Source organism: Coloeus monedula (assembly GCF_965178545.1).
Source record: "Coloeus monedula genome assembly, chromosome: 5".
Lineage (NCBI taxonomy): Eukaryota > Metazoa > Chordata > Aves > Passeriformes > Corvidae > Coloeus > Coloeus monedula.
The window spans coordinates 59853453-59876063 of NC_138785.1; the positions used below are offsets into that span (position 1 = coordinate 59853453).

Below are 22611 nucleotides of genomic sequence, written 5' to 3' on the forward strand. Positions count from 1 at the left end.
TTTCAGTAACTTTAAGTCAGCATTTGCTGTCTGCAGACTGCTTCACCTCGAAAACATTTCTAAACTTATTTCCAAGTTGTAATACAGCTGCACACTAAAAATTGTCCGCATTCAAATGCAGTCCTTACACTCTTGATCTTTCTTATAATACTGTGATTTGTTTTGAATCAACAGTAGTTTGAACAAGACAAACAACATACCAGCTTCCATCTGAACCTAAGGGAGCTGCCAGGGACACAGGTGAAGAGTGATAGTGGATGCATTTCATAGTCAAAATGAAAAGCGGCAAAACTGATAAGGTCTCATTGTTGCACAAATAGAAAAAGCTAACAGTTTGCATATCAGAAATATCAGGTGTTAGGATTTGACTCAGAACTGCTGAATAGGAGCATGTTTTCCTTTGGAGAAATAGAGAGGAAGGAAATGTCATGCAGCAACATCACACGTGATAGTGATGGGAGATGGAAAACAAGGAAATAGACCTTTCCGATGCTGTTTCCTAGAGATACTGTTTGGACTGGCTGTGATGGTGGATTATTAAGGAATTCTGATTATTAAATATCTGTGCTTGGCAAAGAATAAGAGAGCAACAAACCTCTTTTGAAGTGCACTACAGTCTCCGAAGTCACCCTTGTTTTTCTTAACTTGGTACTGTGTAAGAAATAAAATTGGTGATCGTGTTAGAAGCAGAGGCAATAATATTGAAATGAGAACAAATTGTAAGCTGTATGATTTTTGAACTATCTAGAGAAAATGAAATTAAGAGAGCTTTCAAATGCCATATGCTTTGCACCAGGCCACTGAAACACGTTGAGATAAAACAATAGCTACTGGGTTTCTATGTCAATTCATAACCTATAATTGGATTTAAAAGATGAGGTATTAGTTCACAGGACAAGGCTTAAGTAAAAAATATTTGGTGCAAAATGCTTAGTTCCTCCTCTTAATTACTACAGACCAGCTTTAAACCTTACCTAACAGTGGAACTCCATCCAAACCCAGTATAGACTGAAATTAATGAATCTGCTCCAATTTACATTAAAATTTAATTTTGTCCTGACAAGCTCTCTGAAATTGATACTCACTGCAATACTGAGTGCAGTATAAAAGATCATATCATGCAGTCAACATGATGCACTTTGCAATGTAATTTAACACTAATGTTAAATTAAATTACAAAGATAAATTTTATGGTCTCTCTTAAAATCATTTAAGAGCTTAATTTTTATCTGATATGTGTAAGACACAAATCTTTCCTATTGATCACTGACTATATAGATAATTGTGAGAGAAGAATCACAAAATATGATGGGGTGTCCAAGGCTTTTCTTTATGATACAAACTTGTGATTTGAGGTATTAGTCCTTTTCTGCAGTTAGGATCTCTGCTGAAGGAAGAGGCTCAAGTAGGTTGTCCTCACTGACAAAAAAACCAATCTGTACCATTTGGATGAGGCCAGATTGTTCCAGGAGATCCATAAGGAAGACAGGCAATGTTAAACAAGATTTAGATGATTCAGACTGTAGATTTTCATGGCCTTCAGAACTAAGCCCATCAGGAGGAAGATGAGACTCCTCCTATAAGTCCTTTTATTTTCATTAGCTGAAAATACATACAGCAACTGGATGCAGTTTGCCTCTGCCGTTGGACTTCCAGGAATATCTCCTCTTATCTACTTATGTTATTGAAACCAAGTACCCTTACTTTGTCTGATTTGTCATCAAGGGAAGGGAAAGGAAGCAGATAACGTTCCCTATTCACTTTGGTGTAGGAAGAACTGTGAGCCCAGCTGGTGGAAACAAAATTAAAAGCCCATAAGACCTGTGTGTGATGCTGTTGAAGGAGGGGTTTTTCAAAACACCTCCCCACTGTACAGAAGGTAAATAGGAAAAAGAGCATTTGCTGAAAGGACATTCTTTTAGTGTCTGGGTAATGAGAGGAAGAGTGAATCATTTAAAGTTGCAAAGTTCTTGCAAAGAACCCAAAAAATAGAAATTAAAAAAAACAGTATTAAAACTTCAAAGAGAGAAGCAAAACTACAAGCAGTGGATCTCCTCTCTAAATCCTTCCTAAACTATGGATCTTAAATAAAAAGATTAAGCAAAATCACAAGGAAAAACTTTTCAGTTTGAGGGGAGAGGGTTTTCAAATAGTTACAGCAATGACTGAGAGCCCTAAAACATTTTTTTAATGCTTAAGAATATTCTGAAACAGAATTCCTTGCAGCACATGCTGTAATGATGAGCATACTGACAAAGTGATAACTAAATAAGGTGTATGTCAAACTCATCTCCACAAATGCACTCCAGCTTCCCCTCGGACAAGGAAAGGAGAGCACATCTGTCCAGTTCAACATTCATTATGTGGCATCTTGAAGGTGCTTCACACCACTCATTACTTACAAACTGAAGATGTCACTAAGACTGATCATATCCACTGTAAGAAATGCTTAGTTTAGTACAATATGATGCTAAGTAGGCCCTCAAATGAGGTTCTTTTCAGGGGAGAATGTGCTCAGCTGTCTGCACAGCACTTCAGCAGCAGCTCTGCAGGAGCAGGGACATTGACAGGAATGCTTTCCTGGTTCTGGAACTGATAAAAACAGAGCCCTTCTGCTAGCCTGGGCACACTGCAGGGAGTGAGGAACATGCAGTCCTTGCTGGGATGCAAGAAAGGAGGAAGAAACTTTTTGAATTGTAAAGGAGGTTGGGTTCCCTGCTGACCAGGTGCACAGTTTTGATGCTGTCATGGTGCCACCACAAGGAAAGGCAGAATTAATAGCCACGAGAGCTAACAAAGTTTCCATAGGCACCTGAATTGCACCAGAGTGCATGGAGGAGAGGACACTGGTGGGAGTTGTTATCTAGCTGATGTGTAAAGGAGGGGGGGAAAAAAGGGAGGGGCAGGGAAGGAGGGAAGGAGAAATTAAATTGGGGTGCAACACTAACAAGAATTAGCTGCAATGCTGGTGATGGCTGTGCTGTGTTAAGATCTGTTTCCTACCCATTCATAGTATTTGCCTGAAAAAACATGTTTTTTAAGCTTAGTCTTACCTGAAATGAATGCTGCTTCTTTCCATTATCACTGTTGCTGGGATGTTGCTGGGAATTGAAATGGCTGCAGATACAGAACAGTGTAAAAACATGATGAGCTATGTAGCTTGGGAGCAATTGAGCAGCTGAATACTGCATTATTGAGAAATCATTCGCTACCTCTGGGTGTTAGTGAGAAACTGGAGAGTCCTAGACTGGCATTCAGGGCATAGCATAGGATGAATAAACATTACTGAGTGCAGAGTATTTACTAGTCATTCCAGCATGGAGCTTCAGCAGTTGTGTGTCATCCCACTGTGTCTTCCAGGGTTGGCAACACACACAAAAGGAATAGTGAATGCCAGAAGCCTTGTGGCAGACGTTTTTCCTAAATAACCAAGTTATCAACGAAATTAATGACATTTTGTATAAAGTGCAGCAGGCAAAACAGCCATATTTCCAAGTGTCAATATGTGAGAACCATTTAAATATGTATCAGTAGTCCTAAGGGACTTGTAGATAGATACATGAAATTGTGATTTTTATGTGCATACCTTTCTATTGCCAAAATACTCCTGGCTTAGTATTTTACCTCTTATCTAGTTGAGATAGGAATCTTTTTAGAACAAGGGGCTCTATATTTTGTAAAATATATGTATATCTCTGGCATTGCACAAATAATAAGCTGTAGATGCAAATGATCATTAATATTGCAAGTGTAAAGCTGGAAATTCTAATTTCTAGCTTCTTAGGTGATTGTAAGTACAAATATTTCTTGACTCAGCATGGTACACAAAACATGGAAGCTTCTCCCATGCTGAGTGATGGCTATTAAGTATATCCCACACCCTGTAAATCTCAGGTTATGGAATTTGTCCCAGAATCTGCTTTTGCTATGGTATTGTGCTGCAGAAACTCATGCTGTCTTTTTTAAAGCTAACACAAAATATCCACTCTATATGAGTTTGGAGTTGTACTTAAAATATGAGCCAAGTTCAACCTGATGCAGTGCTGCCTTGCTGAGCTCTGATCTAGTCTAAAACAATTTCTTTCAGGGGTGTGATTCTATTCATCTCAATGAGATTTTAAGTCAAAGCCTATAGGAAGTATTTTTAGTAACAGTTTTAAAACCTTTTCATTGCTATCTGTTTAAATCAAATGTCTTTAGGAGTAAATACAGTAAGCATGCCTATACCATGTTTCCAAGCAGTTTCCCACCTCCTTGTAGATTTCAAAACTCATATTGTTTCCTACTTATGTAGCAAACCTGAGGACTTCGGTCTGTTTATACACAGCCAATTTAAAAAATCTTTGGCACAGAAGGAATTGGAAATATGGAGAGAACAGTAGTCACTGTAAACAAGCTAGGGATTACTCTGTAGTATTGGACTACTTAAGCTATTGGGGTTAAGATCTGGCTTTTCATTCTGTCCCAAAGATCATCTAAGGTTTCCCTAAAATAAATGATCCTGTGCAGACTGGAATTTGAATATTCAGGTTAAAATATCTGGGTTTTTAATTTAAGTTGAAGCAGTTACTGAATTTGCTGCTTGCTACACTAACTACGGTCAAAATTGAACGTTTATTTATTCCATGTATATCATTACATGGGATGTACAATGAACATTTATTAGTTCCACATCTCAGCAGGAATGCACAGTGGCTCTTCAAAAAGGGAAAGCAGGTAGCAGGAATAGTAAGTTTAGTGATGGGAATCTCAAAGCCCCTTCTTCTGGCTTAAAATTCATCTTGCAGGGAGGGACCATGGATATAGCTGGTCCACTCCACTGTACTGATGCAAGAGACTTGTATTTGACTTGACATACTGGGCAAGAGGTTAGAACAAAGCCAAAGTATTCCCCTCTGGAAAAACAAGTATTTAAAAAATCACCTCATTTCTTTCAGTTCATAAAAACCCTCAAACATTTCTCATTTATATCTCCATGTTTTTAATGGAAAATAAAGATGGTTTTTAAAATGAAAATGTTCTGTATTCACATGTGATCCTTAAAAAACACATGCTATTTTGAGCAGTGAATTGCAAGCCGGCCAGTGAAAGAAGCAGCAATATGTTCCTAGGAAATTTTCATTCCTCCCTCTGCTCTGCAGGGGAATGATACTTACATTAATTCTGACAAACAAGCATGAGCAGAGGAATTTAAACTGAGCTATAAGCTTTCTCTATTTCTAACTCCAAAGAATGAACTGTATTGAGGACTGCAGCAATGCATTCCTATTTCAGTGCCATGCTGCTGGGGGTCCAGAGCTTTGAAACCACTCCAGGAAGTCAGACTTCCAGTCAGACTTTCGGGCTTTTTTACAGGGCCTGAAAAAATATCCGTAGTGTCTCCCCTTCCTCACTGCAGGTGTATCAGTAACATATCATGGACCTCTGGAAACATGTATCTGTGGATGTGCATTAAACAGGGGATGTGGATGTGCAGAGACATTTCAGTTCTTTTCAGAAATCCCACCCCACTGAAGAAATGGGACCTTTCCCAGGGAAATGCACTGGGGCCAGAATTTCTCTAGCAGCATTAGCTGAAGTTGTTTTCTCTAGAGCACATAGAGGGTGTGTAGAGGGAAGACTGCATTTCAGCATAGCAATAAAACGTCAGTGTGTTTAGATTCGTTGGTTAGTAACTCAGTATCTTTGTGGAGGATAAATAATGAGCTCTGCAAGAAAGCACTCAACCTCTTCAAGGCTGTACATTGTATTCCAGGTACACCTTCACTGTCAACATCCTACCTGAATATTAGCCAATGATTAATACTCCACTCAAATGGGGGTTTTGTCACTTTTAGGAAGGGTTGTAAATCAACATGTGCTCTGAATATGCAACAGTTCCTATAATTTTCAAGTGATTAATACAGGCATTTGACCAGGAGAAGTTTCAAGCATCAAAGAGTTAAAACTACATTTCAGTAGAACTTCAGAGAACACTCTCATCTCTGCCTCATTCCTTGTCGGCTCATTCAGAAAAAACTGATGTTACATTGTACATTAACATTTGTAAGTGTCATCTACATGAAAAATTTTAGTTATTTCCATTTTTAAAATTGTACTTAGTGAAACTTTCATGTATACAGACAAAATGGGCAACCATAGGAAGATACTTAAAACTTGCTCCTTTTGGTAGACCGTGGGACTCACTGGCCACCTGGCATTTACTGACTAGATATGTTTCCTGATGTAAAGAAACTGGCTAGGTGATTATGTAGTGTGACCAGCTAAGTATGGCAAGACCCGAGGCTCACCGATTTCTCTTTAAAATGCAAAAAGCATTAAGACGCTGAACGGCTGCCGTTCCTTTGTGCTGCTGGCACGGAGGCAGGGGAGCCTGTTCGCTGGGGCAGCTCTGCCACCTGCAGCTCAGCGCCGGCAGGACCGCGCTGCCTGCGCCGACCGCGGAACAGCCTTCCTTACCGCAAACGCAAAAAACCTCGTGGAGGCAAGAGGCTTCGCTGAGGAGGGTAATCGCTAATTAAATTAGGAAAAGAATACATCAGCTTATGGTATGCAAAAGGTAAAAGAGAGCTTTCACATCGGTCTTTCTTGCTAATCTTCACTGCTTCCAGAATGAGCATCCATTCTCAGAATAGAATAAAAACCCAGCATTAGAACAAAAATCATAAGGCTAAAACTATTCGTGGTGTGACTGGACTGATCTCCGAGCTGATTATGACCCCTCACTGATGAAGGCCAGTTTGGGCTCTGCTGATAACTGAGGTATTTCAGGAAATTTTGTGCGGATCCATATTCTCAGAACCCTTTAACTCCTGTCTGCAGTGCTGCCGGTATCTCCTTGTATAACTCCCTTCTTGAAACACACTGTTTTTTGAAACCTGTAAATGCTAGTCTTGTCCTCCAAAAAAATCATTAAAAAATAAATCTAATTCTTCAGATGTGTTTTACTAACACCAAAAAAAAAAAGAAAGAAAACCAACCCCCAAACATGTGCTTTATTATGTTCCCTATTTTCACTTCCCCGAGCCCCAAGGGTATATAGCTTTACCATTTTGTCAAGTTGGATCCAAGCCCTGTAACTGATGAATTGTCCATAGGATACACATGGAACTCTAGGAAAGTCATTGCCAGTCTGTATAGCACCAAAACGTGTGCACGGGTCCCAGTGTGTACTGGGCACCCACAAACACAGGCTGCTCATACCAATGATCTCTCAGTGTGAAGCGCTGTGTTCATCCCTAGTGCTGGCTCCACCTCACTGCTCTGACAGTGAAACAGCAATGCTTCTGAGTAATGGTCAGACATCTTTACTCTTGAGGTCAGATAACATGGCTAGAAACTAATTCTGATAATGCTGGGTTGTTAAGCATCATGGAATTCTTTCAGTAGGTTTTAGCACTGCAAAGGGAAAGTATATAATCTATTATCATACACATTGTTCCAAATATGTTTTAAAAGCTAAAACAAACAAAATTTTTCATTGTACTTCAGGCTTTGTTCAATTGTGCACACAATTAGGACACATTCTAGTGCCTGAAACATCCACATGGAGTTTTGTGTCCTTCTGGGACAGCAAGAGTGATCTGGTGGATCAGATCCAGCATCATCTAGGGCATCATCACCTAGTTCTAGACACGTATGTGCATGCATCTGAGTCCCACCTCTAGTGTTGCCTAAGAGTGGAACTTGGAAATATCTGTCTTGTTAGGCATTGCCATTAAGGGTTCTGCATTCCTAGGAATGTAGAAACTATTTCTGTAATCATACATCGTCACCACACTAAATCCTTGAAGTCTTTAGGCTATTTTCCTGGGTGACTGATTTCAAGCTGTGAAGAAACTGCTTGTAGAAGAGATTGGTTTTGTTGGTGTTCCAAATATTATTAATATAGTACTATAGTAAAAACTTGTACATTTTGGTATTATCCAGTGCTTGAAACAATGTTAAAATGGATGTTTTGAAGAAATCTCACAGAGGGAGACTAGATGATCTGTGGGGAATAGACAGTTTAAGCCTCAGGCTTCTTCCATATGCCAATGAATGCAGGAATATGAAATATTTCGTTAGCTTTGTTTTAAGAACTCACTCTGTCAACCCAGCTTGCCAGTTACCTGCTCACCATGGTTAAAGACAGCAGGTGGTTTTGGCCAACCAAGCTTTTAAATGCATCTTGTCCCCACATTTTTGATCTGGCTTTTTTGAAAAAACCAAGCTACTGATTGTCACTGGCAAGTTCCTTGGACCTAAGATAATTGGAGCACAATCATTTCCTCTTTCAAGGATTTGGGTTTGAGTAACTTTAGATTTCAAGTAGGTCTCAGAGGTCACCGAAGAAGACTGTGAAATTTGCTATCAATCATTTTTAATGATTTTAAAGTATTTTACACTTATGCCCAATTCACATGCATTTAAAACTATAGAGTGCAATGCCCTCCTATTACTTGGGTATCCAAAGCTGACCTTACAATTTTCAGAGTTTAGAGGAAGAAAAACCAGACGAGGAATTCGTGTGAGTGGATACAGCTCCCAGGTATCCAGAAGATGAGACTTTCCCACATCCTAGAGTAGGGCCCTCCATGCCCGTACTTTTTTCTCTATGCATGTGAGATCAGTCAAGCATTTCTATATTTTGGGTCTGTATTCCATTTTAATCTTGTGTGTGAAGTGAAAGAGATTATATATAGGATTAGCAGTCAAGATATCCACAGGCTGCAGGGACAGCATAGTTTTCAGTGCACATTATGGTTAGAGCACAATAGCAAACATCTTTGCCAAGATGATAAAGAAGAAACATTCTCTTTGTTGCCAATAATAAATATCTAGGGAAGAGTAAGTATGTCATGAGTAAAGTGTCCCTGAGGAAATGTTGGAAGAACGTACATATATATTTATGTATTTTTAGTCCCAGCAGCAGTAGAGCTATGTGAGTCTAGTGCTCTGCCCAGGGTAATTAGTTTGTTCAGAATTATCACAAGTATCTTTTTCATGCTTGCTGCTATCAGCTCAGAATGAGAAAATTTAGGCAGCCATACCAGAAACCCAGACTTTTGAGAGCCAAAACAATGGTGTCCATTATGATCATGAATCTCTTTCTCACACACACACAGACACACAAAACCTGAGCAAGGACCTGCAGGCTTCAGAATAAATTGAATATGAACTCAAAATACAACACCTCTTTCACAGCATAAACTGGATCCTGTATATATTTTAGGACCTGATGATCTTAATTTTTTATAGACTATTGAGCTAGATGAAAATCCAAGCCCGAAGTGCGCTATCTGATAGCAGCTTTCTGTCTATTCGATTATCTTGTAGATATTTATTTACAAAAAATATGTAAAAACTATGTAAGAAAAAAGTCAATGAGGCAACTGCAGATTCAATTTCTGCAGTTGGAAAAAATAATTTCTCATACTGAAGCTCTTCATTCTCCCTGCTGCTTTATGTTATCTCTGTTTTAACTGCTGTTAATGAAAGGCTCATCAAACAGCAGTGCCAATACACAGTAATATTTAAATGCTGAATTAGTCTCAGTCCTCATGGCAGCTCCCTTTCAGCTATTTTCCCTTCATACTTTGCATCTCCATTTATATGAATGAGAGAGGGGTGCAGGTGGAGTGAATGGAGCATTGCTCAGCTCTGCAGCCCAGAGAGAAGAATTTGTCTCCTGTCTTACATATTTGTCAAAGAATGAAGGGAAAACATCTCCTGCTGAAGTAAATCCTAGATGCTTCTTCAGCAAAACTTTCTAAAATTAAGTAAATAATTCAAAAAAAAAGACTTTGCTTAAGTTACGCCTTTCTTGAGTTGCCATTCTAGCTTCTAATAATTTGATCAACTTGTTGCCCTACTTCTGTTGGTAAAAAAAGCCAAACCTGCCCCTGCTTCTAAATGCAGTTCTGCTTTGAAAAGCGACTAAAAATGGCATGCAGGCTCCATGTTTATTCTCTGCCAGCTACTTCCTTATCATATGTGCTCAGTTTGCAAGTAAGGAACCTTTTCCTCCTATGTGCTAGCCCTGCAAATTTCAGGTAGAACGTACAGGTCAACCTGAATTTTTTCTCCTTGTTTAGGATGCCTAAAAACCCAGGGTCCAGCAAGCAAGAGTAAGCCCTCAGTTACACGTGTGCAATTTTGTAGCCTTCAATGGCTTTGAGTGAGGTTTCAATGACTGGAAATGATTCTGTGGTTATAAACAGGAGAAAATAGAAAGCAGTTCAGTGCTCCTTATGCTGGATCTGCTGTGAGGATTAACAGGAGTAAAAAGCAGTGAACAGTGATTTTAATTATTAAGTGAACAGATAGAAAATATATAAGACTCTATTTAAAAAAAGGTGTTTGAAATTCCATGTTTTCAGAAATCTCTGTCTTATATATTCAGCATTCAAGCAGATGAGAAAAATAAAATGGTTCCTTTTTTCTCATATGTGTCATTCATATGATAGGAAGAGTGTGTATAGTCCTCATATACAAAAAAAGCCCAAAATTACCTGGATTATTTTGAATGCAATATCAAAATAAAAGATCATTTATAAGAAGTTCTCATTGTGGTGTGCAGCAGGTCAGAAGAACACATTTTGCCGTATGGGAATGATAATCCACTATGGGAATTTTATTATTTATTAATTAATCTTTGCATCTTTGGCAATCAAGCATGAACATTTTCTAGTCTTCTGAAATCTCTGTAGCCTGGAAGACTAGAGCTGAAGGTTATCTGATATATCCAAAAAATACATAGGATAATAAATAGTGAGCAAAAGTTTTCCCAATTCAGAGTTTTGATCTTGCAATCCCAGTGCAGATTAACCTGAACTGTAGAAGACATGCTCTGTTAGCAAGAGTTAAAAAAAATCCAAAAATATAATTTCCAGCTATGTAAATACTGATCAATGGAGGCTTTGCTTGGATGACATTGTTCTATTCTGATTTTTTCTTCCAGTTGTGTGTAATATTGGAGCCAATGCAGGAACTGATGTCAAGACATAAAACTTACAATCTAAGTCCTCGAGACTGCTTGAAGACTTGCTTATTTCAAAAATGGCAGAGAATGGTGGCCCCACCAGGTATGTTTCACTTCCAATATTCCACTTACTTTATAGTTAATTAATAGAGAAGCAACGGTAAAGTTTACTTATAAAGGAAAGTAATAAAAATTAACACTGCTCCCAAAGCAAGCCTGAAAATTATTCTGATATTTTATGATTTCAGTCTGACACTACTGATTTATAGATGTGCACACTGAGATGGTTTCACTATGACTAGGATATAATTTAGTACAAAAATATGTGTAGATGGAATGCAAAATGCCTACTGGCTCCATTAGAATTCATCGTTTATATAATCCTGCTTCCTGCTGTGACTCTGAAATTACAGCTACAATTCATAATTAATTGTCTTTGAGACTAATATCAAGTTATTTACAGGCCTGGACCTAATCTCCTTCCTGTTATACCTCAAAATAATAATTCTCTCTTTTTTCTGATTACAAAGGTTCATATATCTAATAGTGTTCACACTGGTGCCCAGGCCAAATTTTGAGAAGAACAATTGCCCCTCTGTGCTTTGCCAATTTAAGCAAAGCTGTGTAACTGTCCTGATTTGGTCTGGGTTTTGAAGGCTTGCAGGGCAATGGCATTAGCAATTAGTGTTTGTGGGTTTTCTTGGGAGCAGCAGTTTTAAAGGTGAAGCCCACACAGGATGTAGGAGGAACTCAAAGGGTGGTTGCTTGTGTGCCACATTGATGGCAGCTGTAGGGTAGAAAGCTCCTTTAGCCTTTGGCTGGGTTATTTGAGGCTGTACCCTACATCACAGTAAGACCTGGATTTTTGTTTAGCACCGTTTCTTGCTGTGTGACCTTCAGGAAGTTCCACAGTCACTTTGACCATAATGATCGTTATCATGATACTCCCATCGGTAAAATGCTTTTGAGTAACTTTATAGACAATGCTGGGACAGTAAGCTTTGTTAATCCATCATAAAAAATTGAAAGCAGATTCCATTGGTTTGAGTCCAGATATCATTCTACGGTTTGTATGTTAAATCTAACACAACTACTACTATTAAACTTAGCAATTTAAAACTAGATAAACAGTATTCCAGCACTTCTGCTTATGGATCATTTTAGTTCACACTTTACAGTATCTGCCATTTGCTTTCCTTCTTACCATTTTATTGCAGCAGAACCCACAAGACAACCAACAACCAAACGGAGGAAAAGGAAAAACTCTACCAGCAGCACTTCTAACAGTAGTGCTGGGAACAATGCAAATAGTACCAACAGCAAGAAAAAGTCAGCTGCTGCAAACCTGAGTCTATCAAGTCAGGTACCTGTAAGTCTCACTTTCCTTTTAGGCCTGAATCACTTACGGTGCTTTAATTCTTTCCATACACTGTAAAGAAGGTGCATTCTTGAGCCAAAACTATCACAAGCAAAAGGCAATCTTGCACAGTGTGCTGTGGAAGCTGGGGAATTAGTGGAGAGGTGTGAAGAAGCTGTTCTGCAGTGCAGCTTTAATGAAGGACCCTCAAACAGAAGCATCCTGAGGATCAGATATGATTTTTTAAAGGCCTGGGCCAGTTCCCCTTTATGTCAGGGGGAGTCCCTCCACTAGTGGTGGGACTCAGATTAGGCCTTGTGTTTTTAGACATAACATGAGCCTTGGAGACTTCCATCTGCCAGGTCCTAAGCGAGGATGTGTCCCAGTGGTGCAGGACAGCTGCCCCTAGGAAGCTGCTGGTCTCTCTGTGTTAGTACCTTACCTCCAATTGGTGCCAGGTTCAGATGCTGAACAGGAAGAGGTTATGAATTAACTTACCTGCAGAGGTTATATCTTTCTCAAACCACTCCACTTGGAGAGGGTAAATCCCCTGGAATATGACTCTCAGCTTATCCACCCTTCTAGCTGTAACTGTTGACATCCTAATTGTATAGGGAGACACCAAGTCATTTCCAGAGTAGCAACTGTATCAGCACTTTAATAATGTCACATTTACTACCTTAGTCACAATATGGGGGTAATAAGACCCCAAATTGTGACAAAGTGTGCCTTAGTCAATAAGGAGATAGCTTATGCATTTTAAAGCTCGGGAAATTAATTTGATATTATAGGAACCATAAAGTCATATCCTGGGAATAACATGCAAAGATTTTTATTGGTTTTCTGATCAGCAGATAGGAAGGGGCTAGGTCTCCTCTGAAACCTGACAAAGAATATAGGCCTTTTGTTAGCACAAAGCAGACACTTCCTAGGAAGCTTGAATATCCAGATAAAAAAAAAAAAAGAGTAGACTAACACCAGTGAAATGAAATGAAGATTTTTGTTTAGTAACTGATTTAGCAATCCACTGGTTTACAGCGTTGGGCTTCAGTACATTAAACTCATATTTCCTCCTTGTCATATTAAAATTTTCACATGGCTCACATCCCCAGAGTCAGATTCTTTCCCTAATATAGGCATCTCTGTGTTTTTCTGGCAGCAGAAAGCAGTCAGAAGGCTGACTACCTGATCTCCTGGTAGCAGGCACCACTCTGCCCCACTGATGGTGTCTGCCAGAAAAACCTTTGGATCAATATTCAACCGTATTTAAGAAAAAACAGCAATGAAGTGCAAAACTGAGCAACTAGCTAGTTCCATGCTGCCTCCAACATTAAAAGACAGTAGAATCACTTTCTGTCAGCTACACGCTGCTCAGAGTTCAGCAGGATCAGAATCTGACCCCCTGCCTCTCTTCAGCCTGTTCCTCCCTGGAGAGAGGACTTTTGTTGGCTTCAGTGGTAGCCATGTGTACTTGGGTGTTTGAGTGTGATTGAGCCCTCTGATAGTTCCCTGTCACTCCCACTGATATTGAAAGTGACTTCAGGTACTGAAAGGCTACTCCTGACAGATGAAGTAGTCAAGGCTGCTCTTCCTGATGCAGGTGATAGTTGAGCATCTGAGATATATTGGTGAAGTTTATTATGGTATGAGGGATGGATTTTTAGCCTTCATTTACTTTGAGGATGTTGCATACTCAATGTTTTTCAATATTCTTTGATTTCTGTACCAGATTAGCAAAATGGTCCAAACTCTTTTGTATTGAGGATAAGGTTCCATTTTTAGGACACTTTTCCTTTCCATCTGCAAAGGGGAAAATGCTTAGCTGTTCGATTTGACATACTAACAGCTCTTCCCATCTTCCCCACAGCAAAGATAGCAAACCAGATGGAATTGATGGTTTGGCCACTCTGTAGAGTAGACAGAACTCAAAATAATTTTAGCAGGAGGATATTTCGGTGTAAAACTATTCAACACTTTTCAGTTTAATAAAGAGATGTTACCCCACGCTTCTTCAAAATTATGCATTCTTTGAAGTCGACCTTGTTGCCATTGCTTTCTGAAGATAGCTGCAGGTAGCAGTAACTTGCTTTCTGTTTCTTTCCCATAACTGTACCTTAAAGTGTATCATTTGGTAGTTAATGTTTGGTTTCCCTTACATGCAATAGAAGACAAGAGATCCTTGAACACAATTTGGCAGTTTTCAATTCACTAAAATATTCATTTGGCCATACAGCTTTCTGTGAATGGGACTTATCTGCTCAGTAGAAAAAAAGCCCCACCCTACTGAAATCATTCCCTTTTAGTGTTAAAAGCATTTCCCCTCTCCTTATTAGAGAAAAGGAATGGAATCATTCATCATCTATCCAGATGAGTCACGTAACCAGAGCTAGTTTCAGTTCCATTTTTCTCATCCTCCTCTCTGGAAAGCCCCGCAAAATATCAAACCTGGATTAGTATGAAGTCCTGTATTCCAACTTTCTCTTTTTCTCCAATTATTTCTTCCCTGCCAGCAAAGTCAGTCTCTCCACCATAATCACATCTAATTTCCTGTCTCTTTTAAGCTTCTGTGTTGTTTTAACTTTGATAGTAAATCAATCCTGGTTAAACAATGTTTTCTTAGCCTCTGTTCTATGTGATGTTTCTTGGTTTAAGACATAGTAATTATTCTGTTTTGCCCATATATTAATGCTGCATACACTCTGGCAAATGTGTGAACTTACCATACACCTCATCCACACTTCTCACTCATACTCATACCATTAACTTCTGTTTCTATAATGAGGTCTTCATGCCTGGAGAGGCAAATGTTCCATGTTCAGATTAGTGTCCAGAAAACAGCTGAAATACCATCAGCTGTGGCAAAGCTTGAATCTTCAGAGTGTTGTCATGTTCCCCACAGCTCCTTCCAGCTCTTCACATAAATACACTGGGCTGAGGAAACCTTGATTAATGAGGGAATGGTACTGGTCACATAGACATTCTTCTAGTAGTAGGAGGAGAAGGTTGTGCCATTTCCTCTACCTGCATTATTTTCTGATCAGTTCTCCAGGCAGGGACAGTGCAGACAATCAGAGCCAAGTCCAGAAAGTGAAATGACATGATTATGTTTCCATGCATGGCTCAGGTTGGCACTGAGCCCTGAAGCTCAGCTGGTGAAGCCTAAACAATCAGTATCATTTGTGCTCCTTGTGTTGCCTTACATTTATTAGCACTTCCACAGTGCTAGCACATTCTGATACATCTCTAATGACAATCCATAAAAGCATCTGAAGGGTCTCTGTTACTGGGTGGGTAGCTTCCCTCTCATCAGTAATTTGAAAAGGTTCACTTTCAGTCTGTCCTCTAAACTATTGTTTATACTTTCTCAACTGTGGTAAATAAAATACAAAGCTTTGTCCTTTTGACAGTCTCTTGCACTCTATTGCCCCCATTTTCTCTTACAATGGTAGGATAAACAGCGGTTTCTGGGATTCTGTTAGTTCTCAAATTGCAGACCTTCAGTATCTCTTGTCAGCATCACTCTTCTAGCCCAAGTCCCTTGTTTAATACCTGTTCTATGTATTACATATCTCCTACATTTTTCCCACATTCTTAACACAAGTGCAATTAGCCAAGACGCCCCATGATTGCACCACACAACTCATGCTTAGGTTGGTCCATTGCTTGTCCAGTGATGCTTTTGACCCAAAACCTGTGGGTGCTGAGGCAACACACTGTAGTGTGCTGGAAGTAGAACTTCGTGCTGCTAAAGTCAGTCCAATAGCACAAATACAAAAACATTTTTCTCACCAGGTTTTCTTCTCTCAGGCTCTCATGGGTGCAGGCTCAGTACTGCCAGTGCTTCCCATAAATGCATTGACTGGCTTTAGTGCATAAAGAAAATGGACAGGACAGGGACTCAGAAGCAGTAGTCCACTCAGCTGCCTTAGTCTCAGCAGATGCCAGTAATTTAAACTTGGATTTGTTCATGTTCTCAATCACATCTGATCTTCAAAAGGCCCACTGGGCAGAAACTGGAGTTACCAATTTCTACTTTCCTCTAGACGAAGAGGAAAGATGGGCAAGAGTCCTTCTGCAAGGTTCATAGAAAACCTGCTTTCTAATGTTAGCCTTCCTATGATTGTAAAGAAATTAGTTATCTAATTTGGGTGTGTAATTTTCTTGCCACTTACACAGTATTAATAATTTCCTCTAATATTTGAAGCCAGCTGCAATATTTTCCCAAGTCTTTTCTCAGTTTTCAAGCCTTCTTACTGGCTAAAAACATATTCCTTGGCATTTTTCATACTCCCTGTTTCAAATACAACTTCCTTGCAAGCCCAAACCCTTGTACTGTAGAGCAGTGATTTGTATACTGTGATCTGTGGATTACAGGAATAAGCATGGTCATCAGAAGGTGTCCGCACAGCTGTTTTCACTTAAATATCACTCTCTGTTAAGTTTAATAAAAAAAGGGCGCATCGATCCTTTTTCATATATTTGAAACTTGGTAGCAATCCACAACTCTCACAAACTCTTAAGAACCATTGCTCTATGCTGCTCCCAGTCATTACCACAGAAATTAATAGGTGGATTTTGCTTTCATTTACTAATGAAGATCTCGTTGAGTGTATGCTGTAACCATGAACCCAGTGAAATATCATGTGTTGGAAAGAATAAAGCATCAGTACATGCTACTGAGTAAATCAAACATTCTTTGTTACATCCAGAGTCTTAAGTAGAACCTCCTTGCACTCTTTAAGCAAGTTGCATACCTCAGTAATCTCTCTTTCTCTTTGTAGTTCTCTGTAAGCTCCTCAGAAACTAAATGCATAAATAACCCTGCTAATGTGGAAAGGAGCAATACAATCTCTTACGTGTTTCAGAAACGGGGGAGGTTTAGGTGGTTTGTAATGGATGTTGTAGAACCAGAGCTACAGTTCCAGGGCCAGAGATTAGTGTCAGAAATTATCCCATGTCTCAGAACTGTGCAATTCAGAATCTGAGATTTAGTAGTAAGGAGATGAGAGAGAATAAATTTGTTTCCAGTTTTAGGAAACTTTAGGAAAAACATTCCAAACAAGGCCAGAATGTCAAGTTAACAGTGAGGATTATGATGAGATGTGAAAGATTTTTCTCTAGAAAGTGTTTACTCTGAAACCTAATTAAAATGTCAGTTCTGTTTCTAAAGATCATTCCAATTCCAACATCAGTCTGATGTTTTTCTAATGGAAGCAGTGACCATTATGGGTGTGGGCAGCAGTGGGGCTCTCAGTCATTAATAATTTTTGTGCCAAGGAGCTAAAAAGCCAAATACTAAAATAATTACCATTAACACAATTCTATAAGAAGGAGGAGGAGGAACCCTTCTTCTTTTGACTTAGCACTTAGAGATATGCTAGCTGCTAAAACCAGTGCAACTTTCAGTTCTTGGAGTATGAGATGTGCTTGAATGATACAGTTGAGAGTGCCGGGCATGCTTAATTATTTTAGGCTTGTGAAGAGCTGTTTGTCTACTTCTGGGGACTGTGACAACAGAGCTACAAATCGATCACTGTAACACACTTACTGAGGCTACATATTAACAGTAGCAAAGATGGCAGGCTCAGGGATGGGGAATTTGACATGGCCCACAAGATATTTTTACCTCCAAACTTCACTAAGACATTGTTTAGACATAGAATGATCCCAAGTTAAAAAGTGTAGTTACTTGACTGGGCAGGGCAGAGCTAAATTTTGAGGCTTGGTAAAAAAAAAAAAGATGAAGCCTAGAAATGACCAGTCTGTTAAATAGAAGTGCTTGCATTTGAGTGTTGTGTGAAGTGATCTCTGTGTATAGTTTATATGTATCAATTTAAGTTTGGATGGCAACTAGGGTTATTACAGGATGAAAGGTATGATATACATGAAAGCTGCTTTTGTGGTTATATTATAAAATAATACATTTCTATCACATAATGTAAAACAACCACTGCTTTATTTACAGTGCTTCACTGCAACCATATTTTACTATCATGAGACATTCCTTGACCAAAAATGTTGTTTCTAATCACAGAGTAAATAATAAGATTGAGTGACTACAGTCTAAATCTTTTTTAAACTAATTTAGTCAAATATGTGCTACCATAACTAGGCCATAGCAGTGTGTGCTGCCATGCAAGAGACTAGGGTTTAATTCTTGGATTCTGCTTCTCACTCCATGAGCAGGAGCTAGGAGCACTCCAGAGCTGCAGCCTCAACCCTGGGAGGGATGGAGCCTTGTGTCATTCAACAGCAGTGACCCCCACTGGCCAATTTAAGGAGAAGCATTGAGGGGCTCTAAAAGGAGTCACTTCCAGTCCTCCTCAGAGGTTGGTGGTCATTGCACGGGATCTAGTGAGTGGAGGTTCAATGGGGTGCACTTGGTGGGGTCTTCAGCTTTCAGTCTGAGGAGCAGAATCCTCTGGGGAGGAAACAGCATGTGCGCTTCCTGAGACACTATTTTTGCCTGCTATAACTATAAGTGGCAAGATTGTCAAGAATTTTTTTTCAGATGTCCTGTAACTAATGCTGTGATATCTATCTTTTAAATAGAATGAGGGAAAACTCCACTAACCTCAATATAATTGTAGTTCAATTCCCAGAAAGAGAGAGACTCAATAGCATGGAGGGAAATACAAACAGTTCAAACTGTTCTCTCAGTGGGAGTCATTATACGAAAGGAATAATATTTGAAATGAACCTGAGAAATTAGAGGTGGAAATACTTGCAAAATTATTGAACATCTTCCCACTGATGCACAAATGTTTCCTGCCACAGATCGAGATTTTTTCCCGGCCTAGTGTTAGGTGACCTGAGCAGCAAAACTAGCACTGTTCCAGTGGGGTCATTAATCCTCAGCCTGCCATTAGCAGGAACAGGAATATTGTCTTAGCAGTGGGGATTACATTTTTGTTTACTTAATGCCATCTTAGTACGTTATTACATCTCCTCAGATTGGCCTAAAGTGATTGTCATCCTTTCAGCACTTGCAGATGTTAAGCATATTTCCCCCTCCCAATCATTTGGTGGATGTAATACATATTTAATTCTTTCACGTGGCCTCCTGAGCCAGCTGTTGTAGCCCCATACTGATTTTTGATGCACTTGTCTAAGTCTCATCTGAGTCGCTGACCTCTTGCTGGTATCGCAACAGAGAGAACTTGAGGCCTGTCCTCAAGAATGTTGAAGTAAAAGGAACTTTTACTGTGTTCCAGCCACTGTGGTCCTTTTTGCCTGCCATATAACACTGCACACTCACACCCAACTTGCTGTCCTCTACCAGGTCTCTTTTGTCATTAATGCTCTCGCAACACAATGGGATCAGGTCTGGTTCAGCAGTGCGCACTATATACTGCCTGTTGTTCACAGGGACGGGGTAAATTAGAATAAACTTTTGCTTATGAACACCTTTGTCTTTTGAACTTCTATGTCGCAAAGCTGTGTGAGAGTTTTATTTAACCAAATATTTTATGGATATATGGAGTAACAAGACAGACAAAGTGAAGAAGAAATAATGTAACAATTTCCATACACTCACAATATTTTTACATAGCACAGGCTGAAAATGTAACACAAACATTCTTCTGTAGCATGCCAGCCTTTGCTGAGGGATATCAAGAAATGGTGTAAACACTTGCAGGCAATAATTTGTATTGTTCTGTGGTGAAGGAAGTAGATATCTGATTAAAAAGAAACCTTATTAAATGCAAATATTTGTCTTCTATTTTCCTTTTTACATTAACAAGGAGGAACAGATCCTTTAAAAAATGAATCTGTTGTTCACTAGGATTCTTGGAAGGGCTTGTTAAATCAGCAGGAACAAAGCTAGACATCTGGAATTACTGCACTTCTACCAAGCACTACCTGATGCCCTGACACCTGAGCTGCATGAACAGATGCATCCCACATATTTCTTTAGCTGTTAGCACAGCAGCCTGATTCTCCCTTGAACAGAGAGAACAAGACAGCTCTCTGGCTTTGCACCTTTGCTTTCCAATCTCAAGTTTGCACCTTTCTATCCCATGCTGCTTAGGTTTTTTGCAGCAAATCTGTGATGCACTGGAGTACAGTAGGCGGTTTACTTGTTTTCATGGAAGGACAATTTGTACTTAAAGCAGTGATTAGATGAATTCTTTCTTTCTTGCATGCTTTAGTTTCTGATGAGTACTAGCTTCATCAGTGTAATTATAATTAGCACTCTTCATCTTGCTTTTACGGTACCAGCTGGACAGATTGGTCCTCTTACTGCACAGATTGGCGGCAGGGTTGCCTACATGGAGTTAGGTGACAGGCACCATGAAATAACAGATGGTAAATTCAGGGCTTGTTGGCAATCAGCAGGTTTTTGCTAATGACTTAATTAGCTATGCAAATTGTCAAATCAGTGTGAACATTGTTTTTATCGAAAACTTTACCTAAATTAATTACCATAATTAAGTAGCAGAATGTCAAGTATATTGGATGCGTAAAAGGGCTTGGCTGGCTATGGATAAGAGAGTTACCATCTTTGTTAGAGTGCTGTGCTCCACATTTGAGAAGTCTGAGGATAAGAAATGTGGTTTCTTTCAAACTACTTTTAAAATACGCATATCACCAAGTTTCAACTGAGATACACCCTGGTGCTTTTCCAAAGAAAATGGCTCAGGAAGGATTTACTGGATAAAGGCTAAATATTTCAAGGAGAAGTTTAAAGGCAGTTTCATAGCCTGTTTATTTGCTTAAAATCAGGCACATTTTTCAGCCTACCTGCTTTTCCGTTCTGGGGTTTCTGAGATCCAGAGCCATGAGCATGCATCTATAGAGATGTGTTGAAGTTTTTAAATTAAATTAGAAATAAAATGTAAGCTTCTCTCCTTGTTCCTACTATGTGGGAACTTTTAACTCTGTTGTTCAAATGTCACAAAGTTAAGAGATGCAAATTCTCTAACATAATATTTTAAGTTGATTTTTTCTCTCTCAAGGTTTCCATATAACAAATATTGGGTGCTGTTCACAGGATGTGATGGTGGTAGGAGAACCAACCCTGATGGGAGGCGAATTTGGGGATGAAGACGAAAGGCTTATCACTAGATTAGAGAATACACAGTATGATGCAGCAAATGGCATGGATGATGAAGAAGATTTCAACAATTCACCTGCACTGGGAAATAACAGCCCATGGAACAGCAAACCTCCTGCTAACCAGGAGACTAAATCTGAAAACCCCACACCACAAGCTTCCCAATAGGTTATTCTGGCAGCAATGCCCACTGCAATATATCTCAGTGGGTTATTAATTACTGTTTCACAGCATTCTTCAAAATAAAATTTAAAAGAAACACCTTTCAAATGATACAGTATCTATTTCTAAACTAAAGCTATCCAATTTTTTTTCGTTAGGGAAAACTCTTGTATAAGCTTCCATATACATTCCTTGGAAGTATTCTCATACAACTAGATACTGGCACTGACCTCAATTAAAATAAGTGAAAATTAAACAGCATCTCATGGCAAATTTCTGACAGTGCATTTTATTGGAAGGGGTTGTTTTTTTCCTCATCAAACAATGGCCATATTTTAACAAGTCATCAGTGCTCAGGATCTCATTAACGTAACTATGTAAAACTTTTTACAATTGTAATATATTTTCTGCTTTTCAACTTGCACCTGAAATTTCTTGTTTCAGAAAAAGATCAGCTTTTAAGGAAAAGTAATTTAAAGTAATTTTGTTCGTTCTTTTTCTTTCATCAGTTAATCATTTAAAGGATCCAGCATTTTTAATTTACATTTAGCTGATGCCAGTAGATACTCTATCCATCATTTAATAAAAATACTGAAACAAGAAATGTCTTTTTTTCATCAAAGACATGAGAAATATTTTTATGTGGAAAAAGACACCCAGTCCTATGAGAGTTTATGCTTTGTAAAATTGCTGTCGATCCAGATATTTTAAAGCCATGTAATCCATTAACTTTGTGGGCAGCTTAATAAATCTAAAACTTTTGTGTTTTTATTATTGTATCTAAGTTGGCTTTGTTGTTATTTCTTTTCATAGTATATTTCTTGTATAATATTTTTGTAAAGCCCTCATTTTTTGTTTTACTTTTTTGTTTTGTTTTGTTTTGTTTTATATTCCGGTGTATTTATGTGAAACTTTATAAAAGAAACTAATTTTTTTCATTTACATATTAATATGTTCAACTCATCATGTAAAGACACAGTGAGTCAGTGTGTTATATAATACAACTGTATTTTATGTATGCTTTGCCAATAAGTGTGCCAATAAACTGTGTTAACAAATGTGCTCTTATAC

General features: G+C 38.8%; 1 protein-coding gene across 7 annotated transcripts in view; it reads left to right on the forward strand.

Moving 5' to 3' along the window:
• LDB2 (LIM domain binding 2) overlaps positions 1-22573 on the forward strand; it is a 212982-nt gene extending 190409 nt beyond the window's left edge. For 2 of the 7 annotated variants that reach the window (XM_082282562.1, XM_082282565.1), the window contains 3 exons: positions 10943-11066; positions 12181-12332; positions 21316-22573. In XM_082282562.1, coding sequence (XP_082138688.1) covers positions 10943-11066; positions 12181-12332; positions 21316-21546 — 507 coding nt within the window. In that variant the 3' untranslated portion in view covers positions 21547-22573. Of the gene's footprint in view, positions 1-10942; positions 11067-12180; positions 12333-18506; positions 18650-21280 lie in introns of all 7 variants that reach the window. The other 5 variants (XM_082282566.1, XM_082282567.1, XM_082282564.1 and 2 more) reach the window with 5 other exon arrangements.
• The last annotated feature ends 38 nt before the right edge of the window (positions 22574-22611 follow it).